At 47.4% G+C, this 25,269-nt stretch overlaps 1 protein-coding gene across 6 annotated transcripts in view; it reads right to left on the reverse strand.

Moving 5' to 3' along the window:
- Positions 1-25,269, reverse strand: part of FN1 (fibronectin 1) — a 53,159-nt gene that overhangs the window by 1,765 nt on the left and 26,125 nt on the right. For 2 of the 6 annotated variants that reach the window (XM_066322449.1, XM_066322448.1), the window contains exons 20-44: positions 24,575-24,841; positions 22,869-22,963; positions 22,415-22,583; positions 22,054-22,140; positions 21,127-21,318; positions 17,329-17,511; positions 15,984-16,073; positions 15,099-15,368; positions 14,572-14,688; positions 14,038-14,202; positions 13,216-13,371; positions 12,379-12,492; positions 10,451-10,720; positions 8,483-8,670; positions 7,342-7,429; positions 6,987-7,163; positions 6,670-6,759; positions 6,282-6,461; positions 5,648-5,737; positions 4,364-4,830; positions 3,690-3,828; positions 2,660-2,824; positions 1,479-1,604; positions 823-929; positions 194-304 (exon numbers count right to left, since the gene is read on the reverse strand). In XM_066322449.1, the coding sequence (XP_066178546.1) occupies positions 194-304; positions 823-929; positions 1,479-1,604; positions 2,660-2,824; positions 3,690-3,828; positions 4,364-4,830; positions 5,648-5,737; positions 6,282-6,461; positions 6,670-6,759; positions 6,987-7,163; positions 7,342-7,429; positions 8,483-8,670; positions 10,451-10,720; positions 12,379-12,492; positions 13,216-13,371; positions 14,038-14,202; positions 14,572-14,688; positions 15,099-15,368; positions 15,984-16,073; positions 17,329-17,511; positions 21,127-21,318; positions 22,054-22,140; positions 22,415-22,583; positions 22,869-22,963; positions 24,575-24,841 (4,103 nt within the window). Of the gene's footprint in view, positions 1-193; positions 305-822; positions 930-1,478; positions 1,605-2,659; positions 2,825-3,689; positions 3,829-4,363; positions 4,831-5,647; positions 5,738-6,281; positions 6,462-6,669; positions 6,760-6,986; positions 7,164-7,341; positions 7,430-8,482; positions 8,671-10,450; positions 10,721-12,378; positions 12,493-13,215; positions 13,372-14,037; positions 14,203-14,571; positions 14,689-15,098; positions 15,369-15,983; positions 16,074-17,328; positions 17,512-18,560; positions 18,834-21,126; positions 21,319-22,053; positions 22,141-22,414; positions 22,584-22,868; positions 22,964-24,574; positions 24,842-25,269 lie in introns of all 6 variants that reach the window. The other 4 variants (XM_066322451.1, XM_066322454.1, XM_066322450.1 and 1 more) reach the window with 4 other exon arrangements.

Consider the following 25,269-nt stretch of genomic DNA (forward strand, 5'->3'; position numbering starts at 1 on the left):
ACTCGTGGCCTCGGAGCATGCATCGAGGCCCTGCTGGCCTGTGGCACTGCCGGTGTGTGTGTGTGGGAGCTCAAGCGGCCGTGTGTGCACTGGGGCTGTCATGCAGTGACACGTCCCGAGCCCTGCCGCGCCCCCGCCGCCTGTGCCACCATCACCACAGCAGGACAGGGCACAGAAGGGAAGCTGTACTCACAGTGTTGGTGGCCTGGTGGTACCTCTGCGTGAACTGCGTGTAGGTGTGGCCAGCAGAGCCCTCGGGGGCCACCTCCACGCTGGGCCTGCGGCAGTTGTCACAGCGCCAGCCCTGCGGGGACACAACGGGCCGTCAGTGCCACGGGCTGCCAGGCCTCACAGAATCCCACACTGGGCTGGGAGGGAGCCTGAAGCTCATCCCAGTCCACTCCCCACCTGTGGGCAGGGACACCTTCCATTGTCCCAGGCTGCTCCAACCCCATCCAGCCTGGCCTTGGACACTTCCACGAATCCAGGGGCAGCCACAGCTTCTCTGGGCACCCTGTCCCAGGGCCTCCCCACCCCCACAGGGAAGAGTTTCTTCCTAATCTCCCCTCTAAATCTATCCTCCTTCAGCTTATAGCCATTAATTCATGAGCGTTCATACATGAGGCTAGAGCCACCAGCACTAGTGAGGCTGCTCCTGTGTTACATCACGCAGGCACTGATGCAAGTACTTCAGCTCTCCTAATTACTTTTCTTCTTACACGTTTTGGGCCCTTCCACAGCCTGAAACCCAGCAGCCTGAGACGTGCAGCCCAGCACAGCCTGTCCATCCCATGTCCAAGCCAACACATCCCTCTTGCTCACCTGCTGTCCTCCGTAACAAGTGCAGGAGCAGATGGCCCCAAAGTACTCCTTCTGCCACTGCTCCCCAACGTGGTACATCTTCCCGTCGTCATAGCACGTGGTCTCATCTGTGGAGGCACAGCAGAGCTCAGGAGCAGGGCCTGGCTTGGCTTTAAGCATTCTCAAAGCAGCCTGGTGCTCAGAAGGGGGGCTCCTGGGGAAACGTGCTCCCCTCGTCTGACCAGAGGCTCCCTGACTGGCAGGGGAACACCAGACATGCTCACAGCTCTCCAGACACTGTAACCTGCTACAGGGGGGTGTTTTCCTGACAAGAGCAATGCAGTTTAGGTCACAGTGTGAAGGCCTTGAGGTGACAGGCCCTGCAGGGAAGACCAGCTGGGGTAACCCACCCCTCTGAGAGCGGTGATGTGTCCCCGGTGTGCAGCTCCAGGGCCAGAGGCAGACAGGTGCTCAGTGTGCTGTGACCTGAGCTAACAAAAGGTTTTCTTCTTTTCAAGCTCAGGAATGGGAGATTTATGCCTTCATCTCTTGTGAGAGCAGACTGAAGCTGTCACCAGTTCAGCTGATAATCTGCTTGTTCCCCTGGCAGGACAGAGCTGACATGCTGAGACTGCCCTGAATGAGAGCTCAGACTAAAACAGCAAAAAGACACTTACGAGGTTCACACTTGAATTCTCCTTTTCCATTCCCAAGGCAGGTGCAGCTCATCATCTGGCCATTCTCCCCTTGCCTGTCCCACTTCTCCCCAATCTTGTAGTTAACTCCATTGTCATGGCACCACTCTGGAGAAGGCAGAGGAACAAGAATTGGGAGTTATCACACATGAACAGGAGGAAAACAGCTTGGCATTGTCTCAGGAAAGGCAGGAGACAGAATCTTCTCAGCTCATCTAAGTCCCAAGGAGGAAATGGGTTCAGCTCCTGCAGTTTTTAACTGCTGAAGGCTGTTTCAGCTCTGGGAAATGTGTCGAGGCTCTTGGGGAAAAAAGTTGGATGTGACAAAGAGTAGGGAGAGGAGGTTTGGTTCATAGGGGATGAAAAGAAATGAAAAGGAATTTAATAGCTGTGGGGCAGGAAAAGAGAGAAAAAAAATGTAAATGCTCTTTTTTGTGCAAATAGCCAGCATAAAATTTACCACAATCTCACTAAGACACAATGGCTAAGCCATGTGTATCAAATAATGAAATATAAATATTAATCCTGTAAAATAAGCATCTTTTCTTGTAAAATTAAGTGTCTTCACACAGACTCCTCTGAATCTATGCAAATTGCAGAAATACTCTCTTTGCTGAGCTTATTCCACAATTTAAAAGCCTAATTTCAATTAGCTGGGTATGTGTTGTGTTAAACTGCTCAATCGTAGACTTTTGTTCCATTCCCTTATGTCAAGTTGGGTATTTTTCCATGTAAACCACAGTTCTGCAAAGAATAAAACTTAATGCCCTGAGCAGAAGTGTTAGAAAATTAGAAAACGGGTTTTGCAAGCTGCTTTGCAAAGGCTGCCTGCAATGCAAACCAGCTGTACTGTAATACCAGCACTGGCTGTAATACCCACTGAAATCCACACTTGCCCATATTACCTAGACATGTCTGGCAAGGTAAAAAAAAGTCCCTTATCAGTACAATATCGATTGCTGCTGATGGCAATTCTAGATTAGCTGCACAGCTCAGAGGCAACCAAAGTTTTCCATCACTTCTTCTCATGATGCAAAACACCGCTTTGGTTCGAGGACTTCAGACCCTGCCTGCATTTGCATCATGTTTGGGTCAGCCTGATGGTGTCAAACATGGCACTGGTGCTGGGGGAGAATGGGGATGGTTAACAGCAAGCTACTCACTAGAAGAGTCACATCTGAAATGGCCACTGCCAAAGCCTAAACACTGGCACCAGAGCTTAAAGCCAGTTTCAGATAAGCGCTCCCATTCCTCGCCAATGGAATAGGAGGAGCCAGTGTAAGTATCAAAGCAGGTGTCGTCAGCTGGCTGGTTTAATCCTTCAGACACTGCAACAAAAAAAGAGAAGAAACAGGCATCACACACAGCAATGGGAACTGCTGAAAGACAGAATGATTTTCAGTGAACACACGCTTTTTTCTTCTTGTAATATCCTGGCGGTAATGGAACTACCCCATGGGCATACACTTGATGGTTGTCAGCAGCCCAGCTCCCTGTGATTTATTTTCCATTTGCATGTGTCAGAGCAGCTGAATGATAAAAAAACTGACACGAAGGCTATTTTCATTTTGATTTGCCAAGTTTCGAGCAAGTGTGAGTTTCTGCATTTGCTGCTGGTGAGCAACAACCTGACTGTTTTGAGGAGAAAATGTGCTGGAAGACACTGAGGAGCAGCATTTCAGGGGATTGGTAGCTGCATGTGCACTTTTTTGGGGTGCTGCAGGTTCTGTGTCATGGCAGGGGGTGGGAGAAGGAGCGCAGACCCTGTTGTTGGGCAGAGTGATTTGTCACCTGAGGTGTGTGCCTTGGCTGGAGGGAGCTTTACAACCACCAGTTCAGGGAGTGATGAGCAGGGTCAAGAGCTGATGGTCCTGTCTGTGACAGATACAAGGTACCAGTGACTCTGACTCCCTTTAAGCACAGCAAATACCAGATCTCTCTTGGGGCGTGTCTGGAGCTCCAAAGTACATTCTCTGTGCTTACACAGCAGCTCAGGACACCTCTCATCCCACCATCAGTGTGTGTCAGTTATCCAAAACCAGAGGACCTCACAAATCCAGTGTCCTGCTATGAACTGTCTTTGTCAGAAGTTTCCTTTCTGAACCGCTGTCGAGCTTGGGCACCAGGCAGGTTACCCTGAGTAAGGGAAAAGGCTGCACAGGTTCAGCCAGACTGCCTAAGGCTATTCCTTACCAGTATTGCCAACTGTGACCACCTCCTCCAGCACCTTCTGCCTCCGGTGATCCTTCAGGGCTTCCACTATGATGTTGTAGGTGGCCCCTCTGGTAAGACCCTTGAGCGTGGCACTAGAGGAAGTGCCAGGAACCCTGAACTGCAACAAGAAACAATGCAAGGTCACTAGAAAGCTGGGAGGGAAATCCCCTTTAGGTGTTCCCTCTCTCACAGGAAAGACAGGGTGTTTAGAAGGACCCCTATGCTCTGTACCATGATAGAGCCAGACCATTTCCCTTAGATACTCTGAGAACGTCAAACTTCTAACTTGAAACCAAGTCAGACTTGGTTACTCTGGACTATGGATCACAAGGGGTTAGTTTTTGCCACTTCAAGGAAACTGAGGGAGACACAGAAAGAGTCCTGTAGCTTGGAGAAGCAGCACTTCAGTATCTGAAAATCCCACTCAGCTTGCTGCTCCCTTCCCTGGTAAAAATGTCACTGCTGACATCATTTTTGTTTTCTGGTTTTATCCTGTAGCCTTTTCCATAAAGGAGATGAGGGAGGCTTTCATCCATCCTGGCTCAGCTATGTGTTAAGCAGCCCCTTTAGGCTAATTCCTGCCACTCCCTCAGCACAGCAAAGGCACTGGGAGACTCTGAGGTGAGCGGGAGGCGAGGCTCCGCTGCGGTTACCTGCAGAGTGTCCTCGTCCTGGCTGACGGGCTGGCAGGAGATGATGTACTCGGAGCTCTCCAGCAGCGGCCTCCAGGAGATGGTGGTGTGGGACAGGGCCTCCTGGCCCGCGCTGTCGTTGCGCCGGGGCCCGCGGGAGTGCGGGAACGAGGGCTCCACCACGATGGGCACCTGGAATCCCGGGATCTCCAGCGCTTCGTCCACGCTGGGCAGCGGCCGCCGCGAGCCCGGCCTCAGGGGAGTGGCTGTGGTGGGGCCAGGCCGCCTGTAGCCGTGCTCCTCGAAGAAGACTTGCTGCCCCTGGTGTCCCACGGTCTGAGGGTGGCCAGAGGAGCCTGGAAGTTGGATACCGTTGCCATTGTCATACCTATTGTTGGTGAGGTAAGGGGTCCCCTCGTCAATGGAAGGCACGTCCAGGATGTCGGGCTGGTTGGGGTGTGGTCTGCTAATCAGCGTGGGAAGCTCATCTGGCCAAAGAAAGGTTAGAGGCCATCAAGCAAAGCAACCATGGCAAATCAAACAGCTGTGTTACACCACTCCAAGCACCAAATGTTAGCAATTGCCCCAAGACGCAACACACTTTTTATGACGTGGCAGTGATTGTAAAGGTAATTTCCCTCTCTGTGTATCTTTCACACATAGGCATAAGAAGTGTGTTGGTATAAAATTTTCATACAGCTGAGCGACACTTTTGAGCACTGCAACCCAAAGAAGCCACCACCAACCACTGCTCAGACTGAGAAGAAATGATTACAAGAGATAGTTGCAGGTTATCATTTTAAGAGGAATCACTGGTGAGTAGGAAGAATCCTGCTCCTTGATCATATTTGGATGTCCAGCTGGTATTTTGCTTGCCATAGGTATCTCAATCTCATACTGTGAAAGTTGCAAAGTAAGAGGAATGCAACAGGCAACAAACTGAATGGATTCTGCGTTTGATGCCATCAAGTGTTAGCCAGTTATGTTAACTCTGATTTAATTATCCATTAGGTACCCAAGCAAGAATCCAGCATCAAGCCCACTGTTCTGCTGCTGGTGTCCAAACACAGGTAAATGTGGTTAATATAAATTTGGAAGCATACCTCCTGCATCCTTAGAAAGGAAAACCTCCTTACAAAGCCTATTTGACTCAAAGAAAAGGTGTGGCTGAGTGGTGTGAACAGGATATTTTTAAAAGCATTATTATTTCAGTCCTCCACCAATGTCCTTCAACGCCTTTCACACTGTATTCCCCAAGTGGAAGATATCTCCTGTTGGCACACAACAATCCAGAGCTTTGTTTACCTGTCCTTTTCCTGCCAATCAGCGGTTCACTCTTCTGATTGTTCTTCACAGCAATGATGTAGATGATATATTCCGTGCCAGGTTCCAAACCTAGGGAGAGAGGAAGGACACAGAACAATTTTAGACTTACGAGTTGCTTTTCTTTTATGATTATGTGTGAGAACTAAGGCAGAATGAGACGTGGGCGTGGCTACAGTATCGAGTATGTGCATTTCACACCCAAGATTCTCAGGACAGCGCAGAGAATTCAGCCTCCTGTTCCTCAGAGCAAGTTTGCAATCTGTGTCAGCTGGGATCATGGACCCAAACATAAGGGATCTTTAGCACATGGGACTGGTGGGGTGCCAGAATCAAGGGCTTTTCGTCCTTGAAAGGACAACAACTGTGGTGACAGTGAAAACAAGCACTGGACTGTTCAAATGTGGTGGTTGTTCTGATCAGTGGAGTGGAATGTCTTTGTAGGACAGGTGTGCTTACAGGACCATTTTCTAGTACTGGAAACCACAATAAAGGAACACAATTTTCTCTGTCTATTAGCTAACCATCAATGCATTTTATAATTAGACCTGCCCCCTCTCTGTCCTCTGAAATTCAAGAGTTTCAGGTGAAGAGCTCCCGGACAAAAGAGAGTTACCAGTAATGGTGGCCTCAGTGGTGCCAGGCCGGGGCCGAGGCAGGACCTCCCTGACTGGTGAGCCAGGCTTCTCGTATCTGATGATGTAGCCCGTGATCTTGGCTCGGGGAGGCTGCCAGGTGGCCAGCAGGGAGTTGCTTGTGGTTGTAAGGAAGCGCAGGTTGGAAGGAGCATCGATAGCTGGGTGGAAACAAAACAGTTTAACAAGTCAAATGCAGGAAAGACCAGCATATTCTTCACATGAGCCACACCTGTTTGACCCCCTTCTCAAACCTATTGCTGTAAATCACAGGGAGTATCAAATGTGATCAGACATAGACAACTCCTAACTGGCCATATGTGATTACTGTGTGCTAACATGAGTAAAAAGGTCAGACAAAATCCTTACCAGTGGAAGCATCCAGTACCACTGGGGAGCTGCGTGCGTTCTCATTCAGAGTGTACAGGTAGATCTTGTAGTCAGTGCCAGGCTGCAGGCCTAAAATGAAGTTGAAACATAAACGTTAGCTAAGGAGAGGAAGCCACCTAAGATGGCCTTTCAGAACATCTTTCAATAACCTCTTATTGGTGCCTAGTCTTGATGCCTCAGAAATTTTTCCCACCTTTTGTCCCTATAGTATTTCTCATCAAAGATATTCAATTCCAAAACAAGAAGCCAGTGTTACTTCCGGACATGACCGTGCAGCTGCAGAAGCCCTCACGTACCAGTGATAGTGTAACTCCTGAGTTCAGGGCTGATGGTCCTCTGAATGGGGGTCTGGCCACCTGCAGGGACGGCCTCCACCAGGAAGCCAGTGATGGTCTCAGTCTTGGTCCTCCAGGTGATGGTGATGGTTGTCTCGGTGACATCTGTCACCCGGGGCCTGCGAGGGGGACTCACGTCTGCACCACAAGGGAAAGGGGTCCTGTCAGTACACTGGGGACTGGCAGTCTCATCAGCCAAGTCTTGGTGAAGCCTGGGATGGAGCTTTGGACACAGCCCCACCTCGGACACAGAGAGGCTCCCGGCCTCTGCACCCACACAGCCCTAGGTGGTCACCAGGGGAGGGCCAGCACTTACTTTCAAGGGTTGTGACCACCCCCTGGGCAGGTCTGCTGGTCAGGGAGTCCTTCAGGGCATACACACTCACTTCATACTTGGTAGCCACCTAGAATGGACAGAGTTACATCACGTTATGAGAAGGACCCAGCACGGGGGAAGATACTCCTGCTCTCAGTCAGTGTTCGGTGGAGCTACGTTTCTCTGCCACCACTTACTGAAATATGAAACTTTAAAATACACAGGGGAAGGATTGATGGGATCATTCTAATTATTTCCAGCTGTAATAAAAGAGTAGGCATGGACCCTAGCACACTATGCACACTCAGGAGCAGAAGAAATCCTGGAAGCAGCTTATTTATCACCCCTCCTTTTAGAATCTGTGCTTCAAAGCTGATTCTTCAGAAGAACTCTAATTTCCCTCCTATTTTTCCCAGGGTTAATGGATGCCATTTGCTATGATAAGGAATCAAATAATGTGAATAAAAGAGACTTGTGTAAGTAGCAGCATGGGGGATTTTGTCCTTGGCTGCATCAGACCATGGGTGCACGTAGACTAGAATGTTTTTTAAGGCTCGTTTTTGAAAATGATTCATAAAACTCCTTAAAAACAGATCAGTAGCTTTTTAAGATTGCAGGAACCATAAAAGCAGTTATTTTCAGCCTTCTCCAGTTCAGGAACTCCTGAAATGTTTCCAGTGGAGAAGATGGCTATATAGCAAATTTAAGCTCACTCACAAAAGACTTGCATTTTTAACTTATATTTTGCAGATATCTTAAAAATATGCAATAGACTGCCAGAGCTCCCATATCACAGCTTGAAATCTCTGCGTTAGATCACTTTATCTGACCTCTTTTGTGAAAGATGAGTAAAAGCATTTTGCTGGGTTACTTTTGATTGTGAACCCGGTAATTTGCATTTGATTAGGCATCCAGTCTCTCAGTGCTAGATGAGGAAGGGGGTAGAATGCAGCCCCAGCAGGCCAATTACTTGCCTTTTAAGAAAACTACAGTACTGAGTAGCTACAGTCTGACTTGCCACGAGCTTCAGAGCCAGACCCTTAGGAGCTGTAATGATCTACTTCAACTGAAGCTCCTGACACAGGTATCTAAAACTCCTTAAAAAAAAATCTCCTTCCCACAACACAAAGAAAAAAGTTACCATCAAACCAGACACGACTGCAGATGTGCTGTCTGGGGAAAGGTTGATCTCTTTCATAGGACCAGTCTTTTCTTTGGGGGTCACTCTGACTCTGTAGCCAGTGAGGCGAACGTTGGGTGCATTCCAGTTGATGGTGAGACTGGTGGGAGTTACCTGAGCAAACTTCAGGTTTGTTGGAGGTGGAATTGCTGCAAAAATCCAGATTGGCACACAGTTACTTTAAAAAAAAACATCGTCTTGGATAAGACAGCATTCTCTCCTGAACACAAGACAGGTTTAGGCCAGGAAAGTGGAGTGCCCTGTGCAAACACAGGCATAAAGCACTAAGTAAGGGGACATGTTGTTCAGGAGGAGATTCTCAAATCTACAGTACCGCTTTTCAGCAGAAATAAGGAGATATCGATGCTTCAACCCTGAAGGAAAACGAGCAATGACATTTGCTGTGATGTAAGGTAAAGCCTTGGGAAGGTGCTTAAATCTCTAGTAGGCTGGTTTGTTTTAATGATTCTACCAGTCTCTGCTTTTCATCACACAGCTCACGGTTTAGTCCTGTGCTCCACTTGCCCCCGTCTGTTCATTTCCAAAATACGATGGACAATTTACAAAAGTAAGTAGGAAGCAGGCTCAGGAATTGCAGAGAAGATATAAAAATACTGCAAATGGAGAGGGGAAGCATTTTACAGCCACTTACACAGCGAGCAAGGCAATGGAAAAGCAGAGCTGTGGTGGCCATCAGGCTCATCACACAAGAGCCTGTCCACAAGCTAACACATCCACTATCCTTACTAACAAATGCTTGCCTAAAAAAATGACTGTCCATTGAAATATTTTCTTGCCTTACTGTTGGTAAGCCTGGGGCTGTAAACAGAGCAAAGATATAACACAGAGCACAGTGCCCACTATGGCACATGGCTATCAAAGCTTTCCAGTTTTACAAAGTGGAAATACAGGATAATTCTTCTTTCTGGCTTTGCTCAGAGCTCAATCTAAAGCCCATGAGAATCAATGGAAAGTCTTGAACGACTTCAAATCTACTTTTGAACAGCCCACAAAAGATAAACCACAGACGGTGCATTTGAAAAAGCATTGTATTTGCATTTCTGGCAGGTAGTCAGCCAGCTGTTCTGTCATTACATCACTTGGCTTCAGTTTAGCCCAGCAGATCTGTACACTAGGACCCACTGAAGTCATTCCACCCCTGGAATTAAAGTGCCAACTTTTCAGCCATCAATGAACCTTTATTACATAGGTGCTACCTGGTAATAAAGTCACATCTGGTAATGCTGGAAGCTTGCAATAGATTCCATATTGCTGGAAGCAATGTTAAGCTAATTCCTTGCAATAATTTTCCTTTTTCATCAAGGAATTTTCAATGCATGGAATTGTAGCTGGATCAGCCTGGCACAGAAGGCACTCTCCTGTGGAGGTGATGAGGGAGCAGGGTGTGGGCATGCAGTGGGCTGTGGTCCCTAGGGCAGTGCCAGTGAGGGATCTGCAGGCTCTGTGACACCTGAGGGTTCAGCAATCTCTTAGCCCTTCCTGCTGATCTTTGGCTCCAACAGCAAGGTCCCTGGGGCATGAAGGCTGCCCTGATCTCTTCTTGGTCACTACCTGTGCTTTCAGGTGTCCCATACCTTGAAGGCAAGACGAGCATTGTGAGAGCGCTCACCATGGATCAGGCTCTGTGCCCAGGGACAGGACACCACTGGAAACCCCTCCCTCCTTTCTCTAGGCGGTGCTCCTGCAATCCTGCTCTCTTGCCTGCCTTCCCTGAAGTGTACGCAGGCTGACTGCTGGCAGGCAGCTCTCTGGCCCCAGCTAAGCCATCCCTCAGGAGCAATCCCATCCCCTGGGCTGCCCCTGGGGCCGTCCCGGGCGCGGAGCACCAGTTGCACATGGAAGCACACGTTACCCCTCGGGGCAGAAGCCGCTGCTGCCATGGCCTGCTGGGGGTGGTAGGAGCTGTACCTGTGGACTGGGTCCCAGTGAGGGGCAGGCTCTCCATGTCATCGTAAATGGCAACGATATTGATAGTGTACTCAGAACCTGGCCTGAGGCCATGCAGCTCAGCAGTGTCTTCTTCGCCACCTGGGGCCGGCAATAGCTCATGGATTCCATCCTCAGGGCTTGAGTAGGTCACCCTGTACCTGGTGACTTGCCCCTGAGGGCTTTCCCAAGCAATTTTGATGGAATCAACATCCACCTCAGTGAATGTTAGTCCTTTAGGGCGGTCAATGTCTGTTAGGCAAATTAACGGTAAGAGGTTAAGTGATAAAAAGCAGGTTTGTGGGTGAGGAAAATAAAAAGCATTTCGATTACATGCAAAGCGGTTTTCAGTTTGGCATGGCAAGGAGGCAATGGATTCTCCTCTGTGCTGCACTTTGCACGCTTTACACCCCTAAGCCTGAGTTTTAAGGTGCCAGGCAGCAGGAAGGCAATCTTTGCTTTGCTGGAACCAAAAGGAACTGCATTGCCATCTTCAAAGCAGCCAGGACACCAATTCTCACCTATTTTTGAGTCCTCTTAGCACCAAAACCCCTGTCACACAACTCTAGTAGCATTAAGCTACCTTAAAAGTGGACAAGAGAAAAATGAAATGGGAATGTTAAGACCCATTTCTTCCATGTAAATGGTTGCTAGTGCCACAGGCAGCTGGAGAAGCCACCTGGCTCTGTAAGCCTGAGCTCATGCTGCACTTGCTGTTCACTACTGTGAGCTGCTGTGCAAAGTGCCAGTCCAAGGAGAATCCATCCCGCTGTTTTCTTTCATAAATTAACGTCCAATTAACACACTCATCAAGAAAGCAGAATTACTCAGCATATTATATTGTAAAATCAGTTAGAAACAAACTTTCCAGCTTTGCATTGAGTGCACATGGAATGCCCACAGGTGCAGCTGGGTGATACGCACACCTCCCAGTTAAATCAGTTCATGGGATTTTCCTGGCAAGGTGGGAGCTCAGAGTGGGGGAAGTGAGCCTTGCTCCTCAGAAGTCTGGAGTGGCTATCACAGAAATACACCCATCTGTTACACAAAATGGGAGGATCTGGCATGTAATTTTTGTATTTGATCAAAATCATGCTTTTCTAAAAAGCTTCATTTTTTGCATTTGCCATATTGTATTAGTCCTCAATTTTCTACCTTTTCTAGTTGGCAAAGGTGATTTTTGTCCATGAATTCATTGGTTTGAATGTGGACTCTTCACTAATCTCTGCAAAGCTCTGGAGAAGCTCCTGTTGTCTGTAGTGTTTGAGGCTCAGTCATGGTTTTGAATACAAGCTTGAGCAGGGAAATGAGAATTACACAAATCCCTACCCCAAAGGTATCCCTCAAAAGCACTCTACCTCAAACATACCCGAGTTACAAGGTCCCTCTTTTGCCCCCTCTGCGACCAGAGCAGGACTGCTTTTTTATACACAGCATCTCAGTCCTGGAATTATTCTTTGTTTTGCAGTGCTTCATCCCAAGTTCTTGGTATAACCCATGTGGTTTCCCTTACTCCCTCGTGCAGGGCAGGTGCTCCTAAGCCCAGTCCAGTCACTTGACAGCAATCACCTTTGCCACCTAGCTCCACACAAAGGAGATCTTGGCACATTTTATCCACTGATTGGCTGATGGCAAACGAAACCCCAAAAGATTTTGTGGCTTTAGTGAAGGAAAATGAGAAGCGCAGCACTTTGAGGGGGCAGGAAATTGCATTTTGGCAGCGTTTGAGGCAGAGGGACTGCATTTTTGCTGGAATCTGCAGTTTAGGTGCATGGTACTTCTCACAGGGCAGACCACTTCACACTCTCCTGGTGACCAGGCCCCTGGCTTTTGCTTTCCCTGAGAATGTGCTGGTAGGTTCAGACATCAATAGAAAACACGTGTTTGTTCCCATGAAGTGAAATACGTACTGGTGATGGCTGTCTCAACCAAGGGCTGGCTCTCCCCGTTCTGATTCTGAGCAATGACACTGACCGTGTACTCCACCGTGGGCTGCAGACCTTCAATAGTCACTTGAGTTTGATCTGGCAAGAAAGAACACCATCAGTCAGAAAGAAGAGCACAAAGCTGCAGAATGCTGGCCCTGAATGAATGGCCTAAGCCGTACCATGAATAAGTGTCATTAAAACAAGGTGGGACTGAGAAATTAAATTTGCCTTTAAATTGCGCCATGTTTCTCTGGCAGTGCACAACTGCAATTTGTACCTGCTCCAAGGCTCCACACCTGAAAGGGCACAGTGGATAGAACAAAGCACAGGGAGACCAGCAGCTTTCATCACTTTAAGATAAGACTGACCATCAACTCAGCTGCATCACAAGTATCCCCAGTGCTCTGCTGGTCCCACAAAATGCAGTTCTCCTGAGAGCTGACATGGCAGGGCCCACAGGTACTACACTGCAGACCCGCACAGTGTATGTGACTGAATCCTGCTGTGACCAAGGGTCATGTTATGTGACTTCCAGAAGGATTTCAGAGCAAGTTTTGCAGGATGATAGAAAATCCAATGGTATTTCTTTGAAATGCAGGTGTTTTTCATACACACTGAGGCTGCCAAGAACAAACTTTTTCAGTACAGTGGTGTCAAAGAAAGCATTTGGGACAAACATCTGCCTGAGTTCATCTGTCCTGGATGAGACAGAACTGAAAATCAGCAGGATGGCAAAAAACCGGTGCAAGCAGCAGCAGGATTTTAGTGGTCACATCTTGCATTCTTTACAGATCCAGTGAAGGGTGAGATGACTCTTACCTGCAGGGACATTTTTCGTTTTTGTGGGCCCATGTCCATTCTTGGGGACAGCAGTCACCCGATACCCTGTGACTGGGGAAGTTGAAGGGAGCCATCTGATGCTGATACTGTTGTCCTGGACATCGGTGACTTGCATCTGGGACGGTGTGTCTATTTCTGAGGAACAAGTAAGATTTTTCTGAGTATGTTGGTACAGGAAACCTTCCCTCCACTGTTGTGTCCTGGCTGAATTTTATTCTGCACTGCTTGGAAGAGAAAACCCATGTTGCTATTCGTTTGTCTCTCATGCTAGCCCAGAGCAAAAAGCCTTAACCATGATGTGTGGGTGAGTGATCTCGTATCAATGTTAGTTGAGGACTTTTGTTGCTTTTAAGGCTACTAAATGCCTTTATCTGCAACTACAGCAGGAGTAGGATTAGACTGTATCCAAATCAGGAGTGAGATTACAGTCTTGGCATTACAAAAACAGGTCTCCTCAGGACCACATAATATGACAGTGAAGCACTAGAGTGACCAGTGAAGCCAGCAGTGACCCCACATTTTGAGAGCCCAACAGGATTTCCACTCTGAAATGAGCAGCTGAGCACTGCTTCTATCCCCATCTAGACTCCACAGGGTTTTCCCTTCTTCAAGTCCACAGTCCCCTCCTGTGCCATGTCAGTTATCATGCTGGACCACCAAGACACACAGCTCCACTGGAACTGCTGGCCTTACAGCCCATGGCTTCTAAAAGAAACCAGGGATCAGTGATGCACATTTACGGGGAAAAGCCAACACAAAGCTGTGAGGGTTTTTGTCTTGTTTGGTTTAATCAGGTCTCACCTGTCCTGTAGGTGACAGTGACTGGCTTGCTGCTGGCAGGGCTGTCTCCACGGCCAGTTACAGCATACACAGTGATGGTGTATTCCACACCAGGCTTGATGCCAGTGATGGTGGCAGTAGACACGGTGCCAGGCACTGTGAACTCCTGCACTGGGCTGCTTCCACCTAGGAAGAGTAGGTTAAGAAAGAAATGTGATGGATCTGTAAAGCATACATTTAAAATCTCTACAAAAACCAGGACAGTCCTACATGCACCAAGCTGAAGACAAGGCCCTGTTGATTTCAGTGGCTGTTGGGTCAAAGCTGTTTCGATCACTCCAAGGAAAGGAATGAAATATGCACACAGAACCAACCACCTGTAAAATATCTGGAATACTCCAGATCTCTTGCTTTAGGGTAGACAAAATATAATTTGCTCCTTTTTAAAAAAGGCACCTATATGTCTGCTACAGCCCAAGGTGCCTTTGCTGTTTGCTTTCCTGGCCTTAGAATAGAGTTTCTGGTCTGGGACCAGCTGCAGCAGCCTGCCCTCACCTGTTTCACCGTAAGTGATCCGGTAGTATCTGACTGTCACTGCAGGAGCATCCCAGGAAATCCTGAGGCTGGTAGGGCTGGTAGGGGTGACTTCCAGGTCCCTTGGAACATCAGACACTAGAAAAACAGAATTGAGAAGAGAGTTTAAACACAACTGTACATTAGCTACATACTCCACTTATACCATGCTCCTCTGCTATTCACCTGCCTGTCCTCTGGCTTGGGGGACAGCCCTCTTCAAAGAGATGTACCTGGTTAAAAACCACGTGGCATAGGACTGGATTTAATGAAAACACCTCTGCTGGCCCTAGAAACATCTGAAAGCAGCATGGGTCCTCTCTTCTTTTTCTAAATCAGGCCCTACACCTCAGTACACAGGGTTTTCCTCATGAGTGAAGCTGGTATGGGAGCTGTGGTTTAACAAAAACAGCCTTGCTGGAGGACACTCCAAAGGATTTTGGTGGTCACATCTTGCATTCTTTGCCTTGCTGGAGGACACTCCAAAGCAGCATTCCCTCCAGGCTCACCTGTTGTCTGCTGGCCAACCAAGGGCAGGCTCTCCTCTCTCCCACTGACGGCGATGATGCTGACCACGTACTCGGTGCCTGGCAGCAGGCTGGTGAGGGTGATGGAGTTCCTGGAGGGGGGCACACGCTCCTCCTTGGGCCGGGCGCCGCCCTGCTCCGGCTGGTAGCGGATCCTGTAGCCCGTGATGGCGGCACGAGGAGCGATCCAGTGCACGGTGAAGGAGTTCGCCGTGATGTCCGAGAAGTCCAGGCCGGTGGGGGAATCGAGACCTGCGGGTTCCACGAGACACAAGGCTGAGCTCAACCCAAACTGCTTGGTGTGGGAAATGGATCTGTTGAGAAGTCTCAAAGCCTGACAGAAGGCTCACAAAGTATGCCTGTAATTATCTCCATGCAAATTCTGAGATAGAAAATGCTGACTTAGAAGTGCTACAGAATAGGGCAAACACTGTTGAGAGAGAAATGGAACTAGAAGCAAGTTTCAAACTTGCTTGATGCTTGATGGCCTTGCAAATAAGACTTAATACTTACAACTATAAAAGGTGCATTAAAGTAGGACCCACGAGGGGTAATTTTAAATGAATGGCTTTAAGGCATCAACAGCATTGTGTGGCAAGAGCTGACAGGCCAAGAAACGCTCTTAACATATTGTAATTAAGAAATAGTTTCTGATTGTGATGGCACGAATTATAACATCTGTACTGTCTCACCCTTCACATGAGACTAAAAATGGAATGAAAGTTTTAAAGTGCCTCTCAGTTGCCCCATCTCTGGGTCAAAAAAGGCATAATCCCACAGCTTAGCATCATCATAGGGAAAAAAAGTAATGAAGTCCCATTAATGAATTCTTAAAGGACGGCATTAAGCACATGTGCATCCAAGTACCTGTTTTCTGGACTCCATACAAAGGTGCACTCTCATGCTGCTCAGAAACGCTGTAGACTCTCACCAGATATTCAGTTCCAGGGAGCAGGTCTGTGGAGTTGAAGAACAGGAATTTGGACATGTTTCTTTGCTAACATCAAGAAGCTAATCAACTTGCTCAATTTTAACTGCACGTCTTAGGAGACAATCAGGTTTTGCTCGATGGGAAGATCTGAGCCTCCAGGACAATCAAAGTTTAAATCAGTTATTTTTTGTGGCATTATGGTTCCTTGCAGTGCTTTAGCCTGAAGGAGCACGATATCCTATATCATTGCTTCATTAGTTTGCAGAGATAGACTAGAAGCAACTAGCTTTTTACAGGGTCCCTTCCAGTTATTTACCAGTTTAGTTATATACCAGGCCAAAGCTTTAGCTAATATAATTGAAATAGGGCCAAGGATTTCCAACACAGCTGTTTTAACTCAGACAAGCTCTGGATTTAGGTTTTTACCAACCAGATTCGCGGATAGAGAAAAAAAAACCCCAACTATAAATACAACACAGCCTTTGCCCCAAAAATTAATGTCAGCTTTCGGAAAATGCCCACATTTTACCGCCATGTCCTGTAAGGTTCCAGAACAGGATGTGTTTTCTGGCCTGAGCATACAAAGTCAAAGGAACAATGACCTTTTGCATATTCTGATGCTCTCCCAGAACCTCTGCACTGCAAGTCCTTGACAGTACTGACAAACCAGGCGAACAACACGTCTTTACTGTTAATACCTAACCAGGCTGCAAATCAATGCAGTTGCCTCACAGCCTGATTCATCACTGTCCTTGGATTGATAGGAAAAAACTTGCCTGTGGTTTGGCTTTAACTTGGGTAAAGCTACAGGCCAAACCCCATCTGGTGTGAGTTTGTAAGGGGCTACTTGCAACATCACTTTAGATCAGCTGAGAATTTGGCCAGCTACACTGAATTTTTTTTTTTGCCTCATCTTGTGTTATGTGGACCTTCTCACCCTCTACTACTTGAAAAGAGGCTGTAGCACAGTGGGGGTCAGTCTCTTCTGCCAGGTAACAACGATGGGACAAGCAAAGCCCTCAAGCTGCACTAGGGGAGGTTGAGGTTGGCTCTCAGGAAAAATTTCTTCACTGAAAAGTTGGTCAGATGTGGAGTCACCATCCCTGGAGGTGTTCAGGGGGCGTGTGGTGGCACCTGGGGATATGGCTTGGTGGTGAGCATGGTGGTACTGGGTTGATGGCTCAACTCGATGACCTTGGAGGTCTTTTCTCTTAGCAACCTTATGATTTTATGATGAGGGGCATCTTCTATTTGTTGGACCTAAGCAGGTCAAACACTTACTCGTTAAGATGACCATGTTGTCTGAGGGTGAGACTGTCACCTCTGCAACATCATCCTCCTTCTTGGCGGGGGAGTAGCGCACCAGGAAGCCGCTCAGCACGATGGAGGTCGGGGCAGTCCAGGTCACCCTCATGGTGTCAGGCCCCACATTAGTGAAGCGCAGGTCAGTGGGAGGAGGCACAGCTACACAGCAAAGAACAAACCTACCTCAGTTCTCAGATTGACATTGATCAAGGTGTCTGTTCAGGGAATCAATCACCAGAGAAAAGTATCTCATGCACAACGGACTACGGCATCAGACTCATGCAAACAGACTTCTAAACTACACTTGGTTCTACTACGGTTAAGAGAAAAACGTATCTGCACTACTGTCAGGCTGCTTTAACCTCTTGGCTACTCCTGATATGTTAAATGGACCCCTCGGGGCTAATTTAAAAACAAGGTAGCAAGTTTCAGTAATGTGCTTCTAGCAGCTGGATTTTGTATTACAGATGCGGTGCCAAGAGAGGTTTAAAGTTGCCACACAGCAGCTTACAGATGGAAAAGTAATCTCATCTAGAATCCATACATGCACACAACAGGAGAGGAGAGGGCATATCACTAATTTCCTATGACTCTACTTCTACTCGTGTCGAAGGATTTACAGCCTCAGGACTTTAAACACAACAGTATTTCATGCAAGAACCAGTTTCCAGCTCGCCCTCAGCTCATGCACTATAGAGACCCTTGACAGTGTGGCATGGCTGTCACTGGCATGTACTCAGGGAGCGGTGTCCATCTGCATCCTTTGGGGCATTGTGGAAAGAGTGGGGCCACCACTGAAATGGGCTGCTGGAAGCTCAAACAGCTGTCAAGGCTGGAGGGTGTCTGCTGATCTGCTCCACCCTTTCGCACTCCTATTTTGGGGAATCACAGTTTTAAAGTCTGGCGAACGCACGGCTCGTGTTTCAGGCTCTTGATTCCAACTGGATCCTGGAAATCTGAATAGCAGAAGGTGAATGAGCCTGGCAAGTCTGCAGTCATTCATGGTATTAAAATGCCTCCAATTCAGAAACAAGGAGCACCACATCCATTCCCAGCTGCCATCTGGGGAAAGGAGCGAGCTGGGTCTGTCTGGCTTCCCCACAGCAAGTAGCTCAATTCCTCTTTGGACAAAGCCCCAGCACCCTGACAGCCAGTGACAGCCAGTGACACCGCCCACATCACGAAACGCAGAAGTTTTCAAAATTCACCCGTTTGCTGTGTCAGAGTGGTAGGGGCGCTCTCTCCGCCATTAATGAGTGTGATTACACTGATGTCGTAATCAATGCCCGGCTCCAAGCCTGTCACTGTGTAGTATCCTACTGAGGAGTCCACAAAATCTTCAAAAATAGGGACACTTTCTCCTGCCGCAACTACTGTGATGCGGTACCCAATAATGGTGGAGGCATTTAACGGGGTCCACCTCAGGCCGATGCTCGAGTCAGTTATGTCAACAAAGCTTAGGTCAGTGAGCTGGGGCACCTCTAATGAGTTAAAGGGCAAATGGGAGAGGCAGAGACACACGGGAGGCAAAAGAAAGACAAGGGAGAAAAAAGCAGTGTTCATCACTATCAACATCGACAGAACTCGGGAAGCAATTGCGGTGATATGCACAGTTTCTCTTGGGGTTTGGGGGAAAAGGAAGGATTTTGGTGGGGTGTTTCTCATTGTGCTTTTGCTGTTTGCAGTTCGTTTTCTTATGTTTACCCTTCAATGCAGTCTGCAGCTGCTTCCATAGGCAGGCAGAAGCTGAAATCCCGATCTCCTCAGAAGCTGAAAACCCCAATCCTCTTTAGACATGTAATTTTCAAAGAGGCAAGAGGCACTTTACTTGCAGCAAATTTACTCTGAGCAATGATAAGCCACAAAGACCCATCATGTTCTGGCAAACACAGAAGCAGAGAAAACAGCCCTTTTTCCTTTCTACAGGTAATTTACAAGAGAGCAAAGTTTACTGAAGTTTAAATAAAACAACAGGTCTGTTGATTGACCCTCTAAAATCCTTGTTAAATGGTGAATCTAACTTTTATCACTGGGATCACAAAAATATCAGCTCATTTGAAGGGGGCTAGCCTTCAAATTTGAAGCTGAGAACCTTCACAGAGTTCCAGGGCAGATCACCCACTGTCTGAACTATTTACACTGCACTTGGAAAAAAGCCTCAAATCCCTGCAATGGCTTGAGGATCTGGCCCAGAATTCCTCAAGTTCTACTTACCAACTAACTGCTGCAATATATGTGCTAAAAACAGATGATATGGAACAGTAAGTGATGGAACACTTCCTTGGAAACAGGGTAAATGGTTAAAAATGACCTTTAGATGGTATTAATTCTGTCAGTGACAACATCCCCGAATTCAGAGGTTATGCCCAGCACATGATGTGACCAAGAGCCTGACAAATGTGGCTAAAATTGTTCAAAATCTCAAGTTTTAGCCACTGAATAAGAATGCCCTTTAATGACCTTTTAGATGCTGCCTGAATTTCTGTAGGGGAAAAAAGCACAGCTGTGACTGTTTTCCCTATTGATATTATTCCATTAGCAAAGGTGCTCATTTCCTGCACGTTAGGATCAGCAGAATTGGGCAGGGAATGGGGAATTTTTGAGGCATCTTTAATTGACAGTGGCCAAACCTTCAGTTGCTCAAGTCAGTAAGCTTGTATTGATTCGAGCCACAAGATTTGGCTGTGTAACTTTATCAGGGTGATCCTGGAATCAGTGGGAACTCATGGATGCTCTTCCTCACTCAGGATCAGAGAGTTAAAGATGCAGGACTCTGTATCCATTCTGTTCATTACAAGTTAGTTTGAAAAGAAATTACGGGACAGAAATATTGCTTCAATAATAGTGGTTATGTTCTATTTTGATGTCCCTCTTGGAAAATACTTATTTTACAGAATAGGTGCAAAAAACCCCAATAATTTTCTGTAAAATAATTGTTTATCCACATGGAATGCATGTACCATATCACCTTTAAAGAGTTGTAAAAGCCAGACACATACATTCTTAGCTTTCCCTCACCAGAAGGTGGTGAAGGGCTAAAGTTATTACTGCATAACTATGCAGCATCTCAGTATTAGTTCACCCTAGGGAGCACACAGCACTTCAGTGAAGCACAGAAATCTTAAAGCAGTGTTATAACAGCAAGCAAACACAGTAGCTGGCATCATCTCAGAGCAGAAACAAAAACAAACGAAGCCCTCACAAAGGAAAATTAAATGCAACCATTTGGGGAAATGCACATTAATTTTGCTACTGTGGCTACAAAGGCAGTTTCTGCAGTCCCCACAGATGCCATGTGAGGTGGCACACACCACTCTGCGTTTCAAATGCTAGAGTGACGGACCTTTCCATCTTGGTTTTCCTCTCCATTGCACTCAAGTGATCTTCTGTCACTACTGCTGCCACAATTTCTCCTGTGCTCGCTTCCCACTCATGCCTCTGTGCACCTACTTCCTGTCCCCACCAGCTGTGCTCCAGATGCTGGGGCACTCTGGGGCTAAGTCAAATCCCTCCTGCTGCCCAGCTCAGTGTACTGATACAGCAGACCCACGTGCTGACCACCAGCCTGTCACACACCACGTAGGCTGCCCATGCAGAGAAATGCACAGGTGTAAGTTGTCACATGCTGGAATGTGGCTGTTCTGCTTCTTGAGGATAAATGTGCAGTCTAAGCCCTCTACCATCAGACTAAAACAAGTTCTGCAATGTAAAGCTCTCGGTGAGCTCAGCCATGTGAGCCTGGGCAGCTGAAATTGCTGCTCATCCTTTCGTTACCTGGTGTGATGGTTTCTGAGATGGGGACACTCTCCTGGTCGTCCTTGACAGAATAGACACTGACATTGTACTCCACACCAGGGTTGAGGTTCTCGAAGGTGCAGGTGGTCTGATCTGCACCCACCACCTCCTCCAGGGTAGAGCCCTGCTGCCCATCGGTGGGAGCAGTGGTCACACGGTACCCGGTGATGCCTGAAATACAGAGGACAGTGTCAGGAGTCTCCTGCTGCATCCATTTACATCAGGCCTCAAGCTGAAGCAAACACAGGACATTTTACAAGAGATTTTGCCACCCTGAGCCAAGCAGGAAAGAGGTTGCTTTGTCAAGCACCCCGAAATGAGCTTCCCATGCCACCCTCATGTCATTTCCATTCCCTCTGAGACCTCACCAGAACTGAAAATCTTACAACTTCTCTCAGGACTCTATCAGAAAAAGATTCAGCTACTAACAGAGGTTTTCAAAAACTTTCAATCCATCTTTTAGGAGAGTCAATTGTGCAGCTCCCATCAGCTATTCTAGGAGAAGAGTTCATCCTGAACATTGTCAGGACTTCTACGCTCACTTTCCACCGCACAAACTCATTTGTCTCTTCCAGAAATCTTTGTGGTCCATACTGCTTCCTTCCCTCAGACAATTTTTTAACCACTGGAGATACTTGAAGAAACCCTTCAAATTCTTAAAACAGTTGGAATATTCTAACACATTCATGCTCCAAAATAGAATTTTACACAGAATATAAATCATTGAGAGTCCTATGGCAAGCTGTAGTTAACTGTGAATTATAGCCTTAAATGTATTTGGAAACATGTACATTTTTCTTCAAAGTAACGAACAGCAAATTTCCCACCGAACTGCAAGGTAGCACAGAAGTGTTGGCATTCTGCTACAAGAGGAGGTTTGAGCACAGGGTGAGTTCACAAGGTTACCTGGAGATGTGCTTCTCTCCCAAGAGACTATCAGGATGCCAGTGTCAGGATTGGACTGCAGGCGCAGGCTGGTTGGTGGAGAAAGTGCTGCAAGTGTTCAGACAAATGGGTCACTGATGGCACTGAGAATCATGCTGGCTGCCTCAGCACCCCTCTCTCCCCATGACACCCTCAACCTTTGGAATTAGCCAAAAAAAAACCTCCCCTGAAGCTGTGCCCTGCACTGCATGAGGCAGCGCTACTGTCACTTTCACATCCAAAAGAAAAGCCAGACCATGACAGAGAGAGAGGGCCAGAACTGCCTCCCAGAAGGCAGAGGGAAGTGGAAGAAGGAATGATGGTGGAAAAGCAGGTGCCATACGTGTGGTGACTCTCCTGACGATGGGGGTGTCCCTCTCCTGGCCATCCATCAGCACTGTGAGGCTGTAGGTGTACTCCACGCCGGGGGTCAGCCCCGAGATGACGATGCTGCCCGAGTCCGAGATCACCTCCCGAGGGGCCTCTCCGCCCTGGCTTGGGCGCACTCCCAGCTGCAGGGGAGTCAGGTTTGCTGTTCAGTCACAAGCTATCAGCACCCTGACTGATCATCCAACTAGGGACCCTTATGCTGAAATCCAGCTGTTAGTCCTGTAACTTGATGTCCTGAAGCCCCCAGGACTGCACTGACCTCTGCCACCTAAGCCTGCTCCCTGTAAGCAACACGCACTTTACACCTCTACCCTTTGTGCTGCCATCTTCACCACAGAGGAAATGGCTTTAATCTGCCCTCCCCACCACAGTGAAGCAAGAGGAAAAACCAACAAGGTTCCTCCTACCTTGAAACCAATCCTTGGGGCAGGTGTCCAGGTGATGACAATAGAGGTCTCAGTCACTTCCGTGTTGAAAGGAGGAACAGAGCCAGCAGGCTGATCTGTGGAGTGAATTGACCAGAGTTCAAGTCTACTTGCTGTGATGGTTCCAAACAGTTTGAAAACCTGACCCACAGCAGCACAAATAGCCAGAGGTATGAAGTGAGTGCTGAACTAGATCACTTGTGAAAATCCAGTGATTTGGGAAGGATCTGACAGACAATTTTTGTCTGCTGCTGGGCTTGACAGACACAGTATACAAGTGGTCTAATCATAGCCAGAGCTTTTGTTCCTGAGGAAAACAAAAATAACTCAATAATAAAAAACAAAAAAACCCAAAAATAACTCAAGTGGATGCATGATCCTCTATGCATCCAGCCCCAAGAATTTGGGGAATCCTGTTTTTTGGCACGATATTTTAAGTGTTCCTCAAAACTCAGCGGATTTTTTTGATTCACCCACCATATGCCTTCCACTCAGCAGAACACCACAATCCTGTCTGTCATCCAGCTGTCCCAGCAAGGACCATCTCATCCCTCATCAACATCTTGTGAAGTCAGCAGAAAGGAGCCAACATCAGTCTGAGGCATCTGTGGTCTCACTGACATCTGTCAGAAGCACCACATACAAGCCAAAGCCTTTGTGCATGCCAGAATCAGCCTAAATAACAGCACTGAGTTTCATCTGAAATGGCCTCGTTAGTAATGTTATTAAGGAACAGGCTTGGTTAAGCAAATCTATAGCCTCAAACTGGACTGGTTTCATTCAGACAAGCCAGAATTTGAAGGCAATATTAAATCTGAGATACCAAATCATATTCTAATTGAGGAATATTTATAGATAAGACTGTCAGCAAAAAGCACCTTGCCAATATCAACAATGTTACTCTGACTGAAAGTTTGAAACCTTATTTTAGTTTCACATTGTTCTAAAAGAAACCACATTCTCTTTTGAAAAGAGGATGTGGTTCTGGGCTTGGGTGGCTTTGAGTTTTGCTAGTTTATATGATGGTATCACCGTTATTTAAACAGTGAATCTATTTGTTCTTTTTAGAAGTATGTGGGGGTTGTTACAGAACTCCCTTTCCTTTCAAAAATTGCTTAATGCTTCTTCCAAACTGGCATCGCTAATAGGGATGACTGAAATGCAAAAATATAAAATAAAATAAAAAGATGAAATACAATGTTTGTGTCAGTTTAGGTAACTGCAGTTGAGCTGCCTTAGATGGTATGGCTGGGCTTGAGAAATGACTGTTTTCAGCCTTATGCAAGTACCAGACTAATTATTCCTTGCCCATTCTAAGGGAGTTGTATGCTTTCCTTGATTTGTCAGGCCAAAAACAAGCAATTAGGAAGATCAAGTAAAAATAAATTTCTCTGACATCCAGTTAAGCAAAAAGTGAGGTACCAGTAGTAAGTTTCCCCTCTTGTTTTTAATCATCAGGAAAGCAGAAATGTATTTTACTGAAAGCTTTTTGATGCAAATAACTTTTTTTCCTGCCAACGAGTTCAGAAAGAACAACAAGGAGCACTTCCCAAGCTGTCCTGCTGGAATGCTACTTCAAAAAGCACGCTGCTCCTGTAAATCAACTCACAATAGGCACTTTCAGCACAGGTTCTGAGGAAGGGCCAGGGTACAAAGGCAGAGGAGTGTGTGAGGTGTGTCTCACTCACAAGTGGTGAAGACCCCGGTCTCTCTGTTGCTCTGCAGGTCGCCTTTAACCGCCACGAGGTACACGGTGTACTCGGTGCCAGGCTGCAGGTTCCTGAGCTGGTACTTGGTGGCAGAGGGTCCCACGTTGTAGGTGCGGGGCTGCCCTCCCCGGGTGGGCCCTGCTGTCAGCTTGTAGCCCGTGATGACGGCGCGGGGCCGCGTCCACAGCACCAGCACCGAGTGCTCCGTGGTGTTGAGGAACCGCAGGTTGGTGGGGGCATCGAGCTCTGGGGAGGCAAAGCACAACACCCATCAGCTGAATCTCCACTTCACCCTCACTCCCAAACCACTGGGTGGGCACTGGGCCTGTGTTTCTGATGTATTGTGTGAGGGAAGAGAGAAGGTGGGACCATGAGAGAGCTGGGAAGTTACTCCACTTATACATCCACGCCTCAGCACGATCCATTAAGGCACGGAGACAGGCAGACCTGAGCACTCTGGGCTGCACTGATTTGGGCTGCTGCCATCTCTGCATCCCATGGGGAAGGCAGCCTAAAGGTTGAGACAAGACAGATGACCCCCAACACACTCAGGAATTTCAATAGTTTCTCATGAGCACTGAGCATTTTTCAAAAACCAGCTCAGTTTAGACTTGTCAGTGTAAGCACGGAAACCTAATTTTAGCCCTTTTCCATGAAAAAGATTTATTCCTTTA

Source organism: Sylvia atricapilla, chromosome 7 (genome assembly GCF_009819655.1).
Source record: "Sylvia atricapilla isolate bSylAtr1 chromosome 7, bSylAtr1.pri, whole genome shotgun sequence".
Taxonomy (NCBI): Eukaryota; Metazoa; Chordata; class Aves; order Passeriformes; family Sylviidae; genus Sylvia; species Sylvia atricapilla.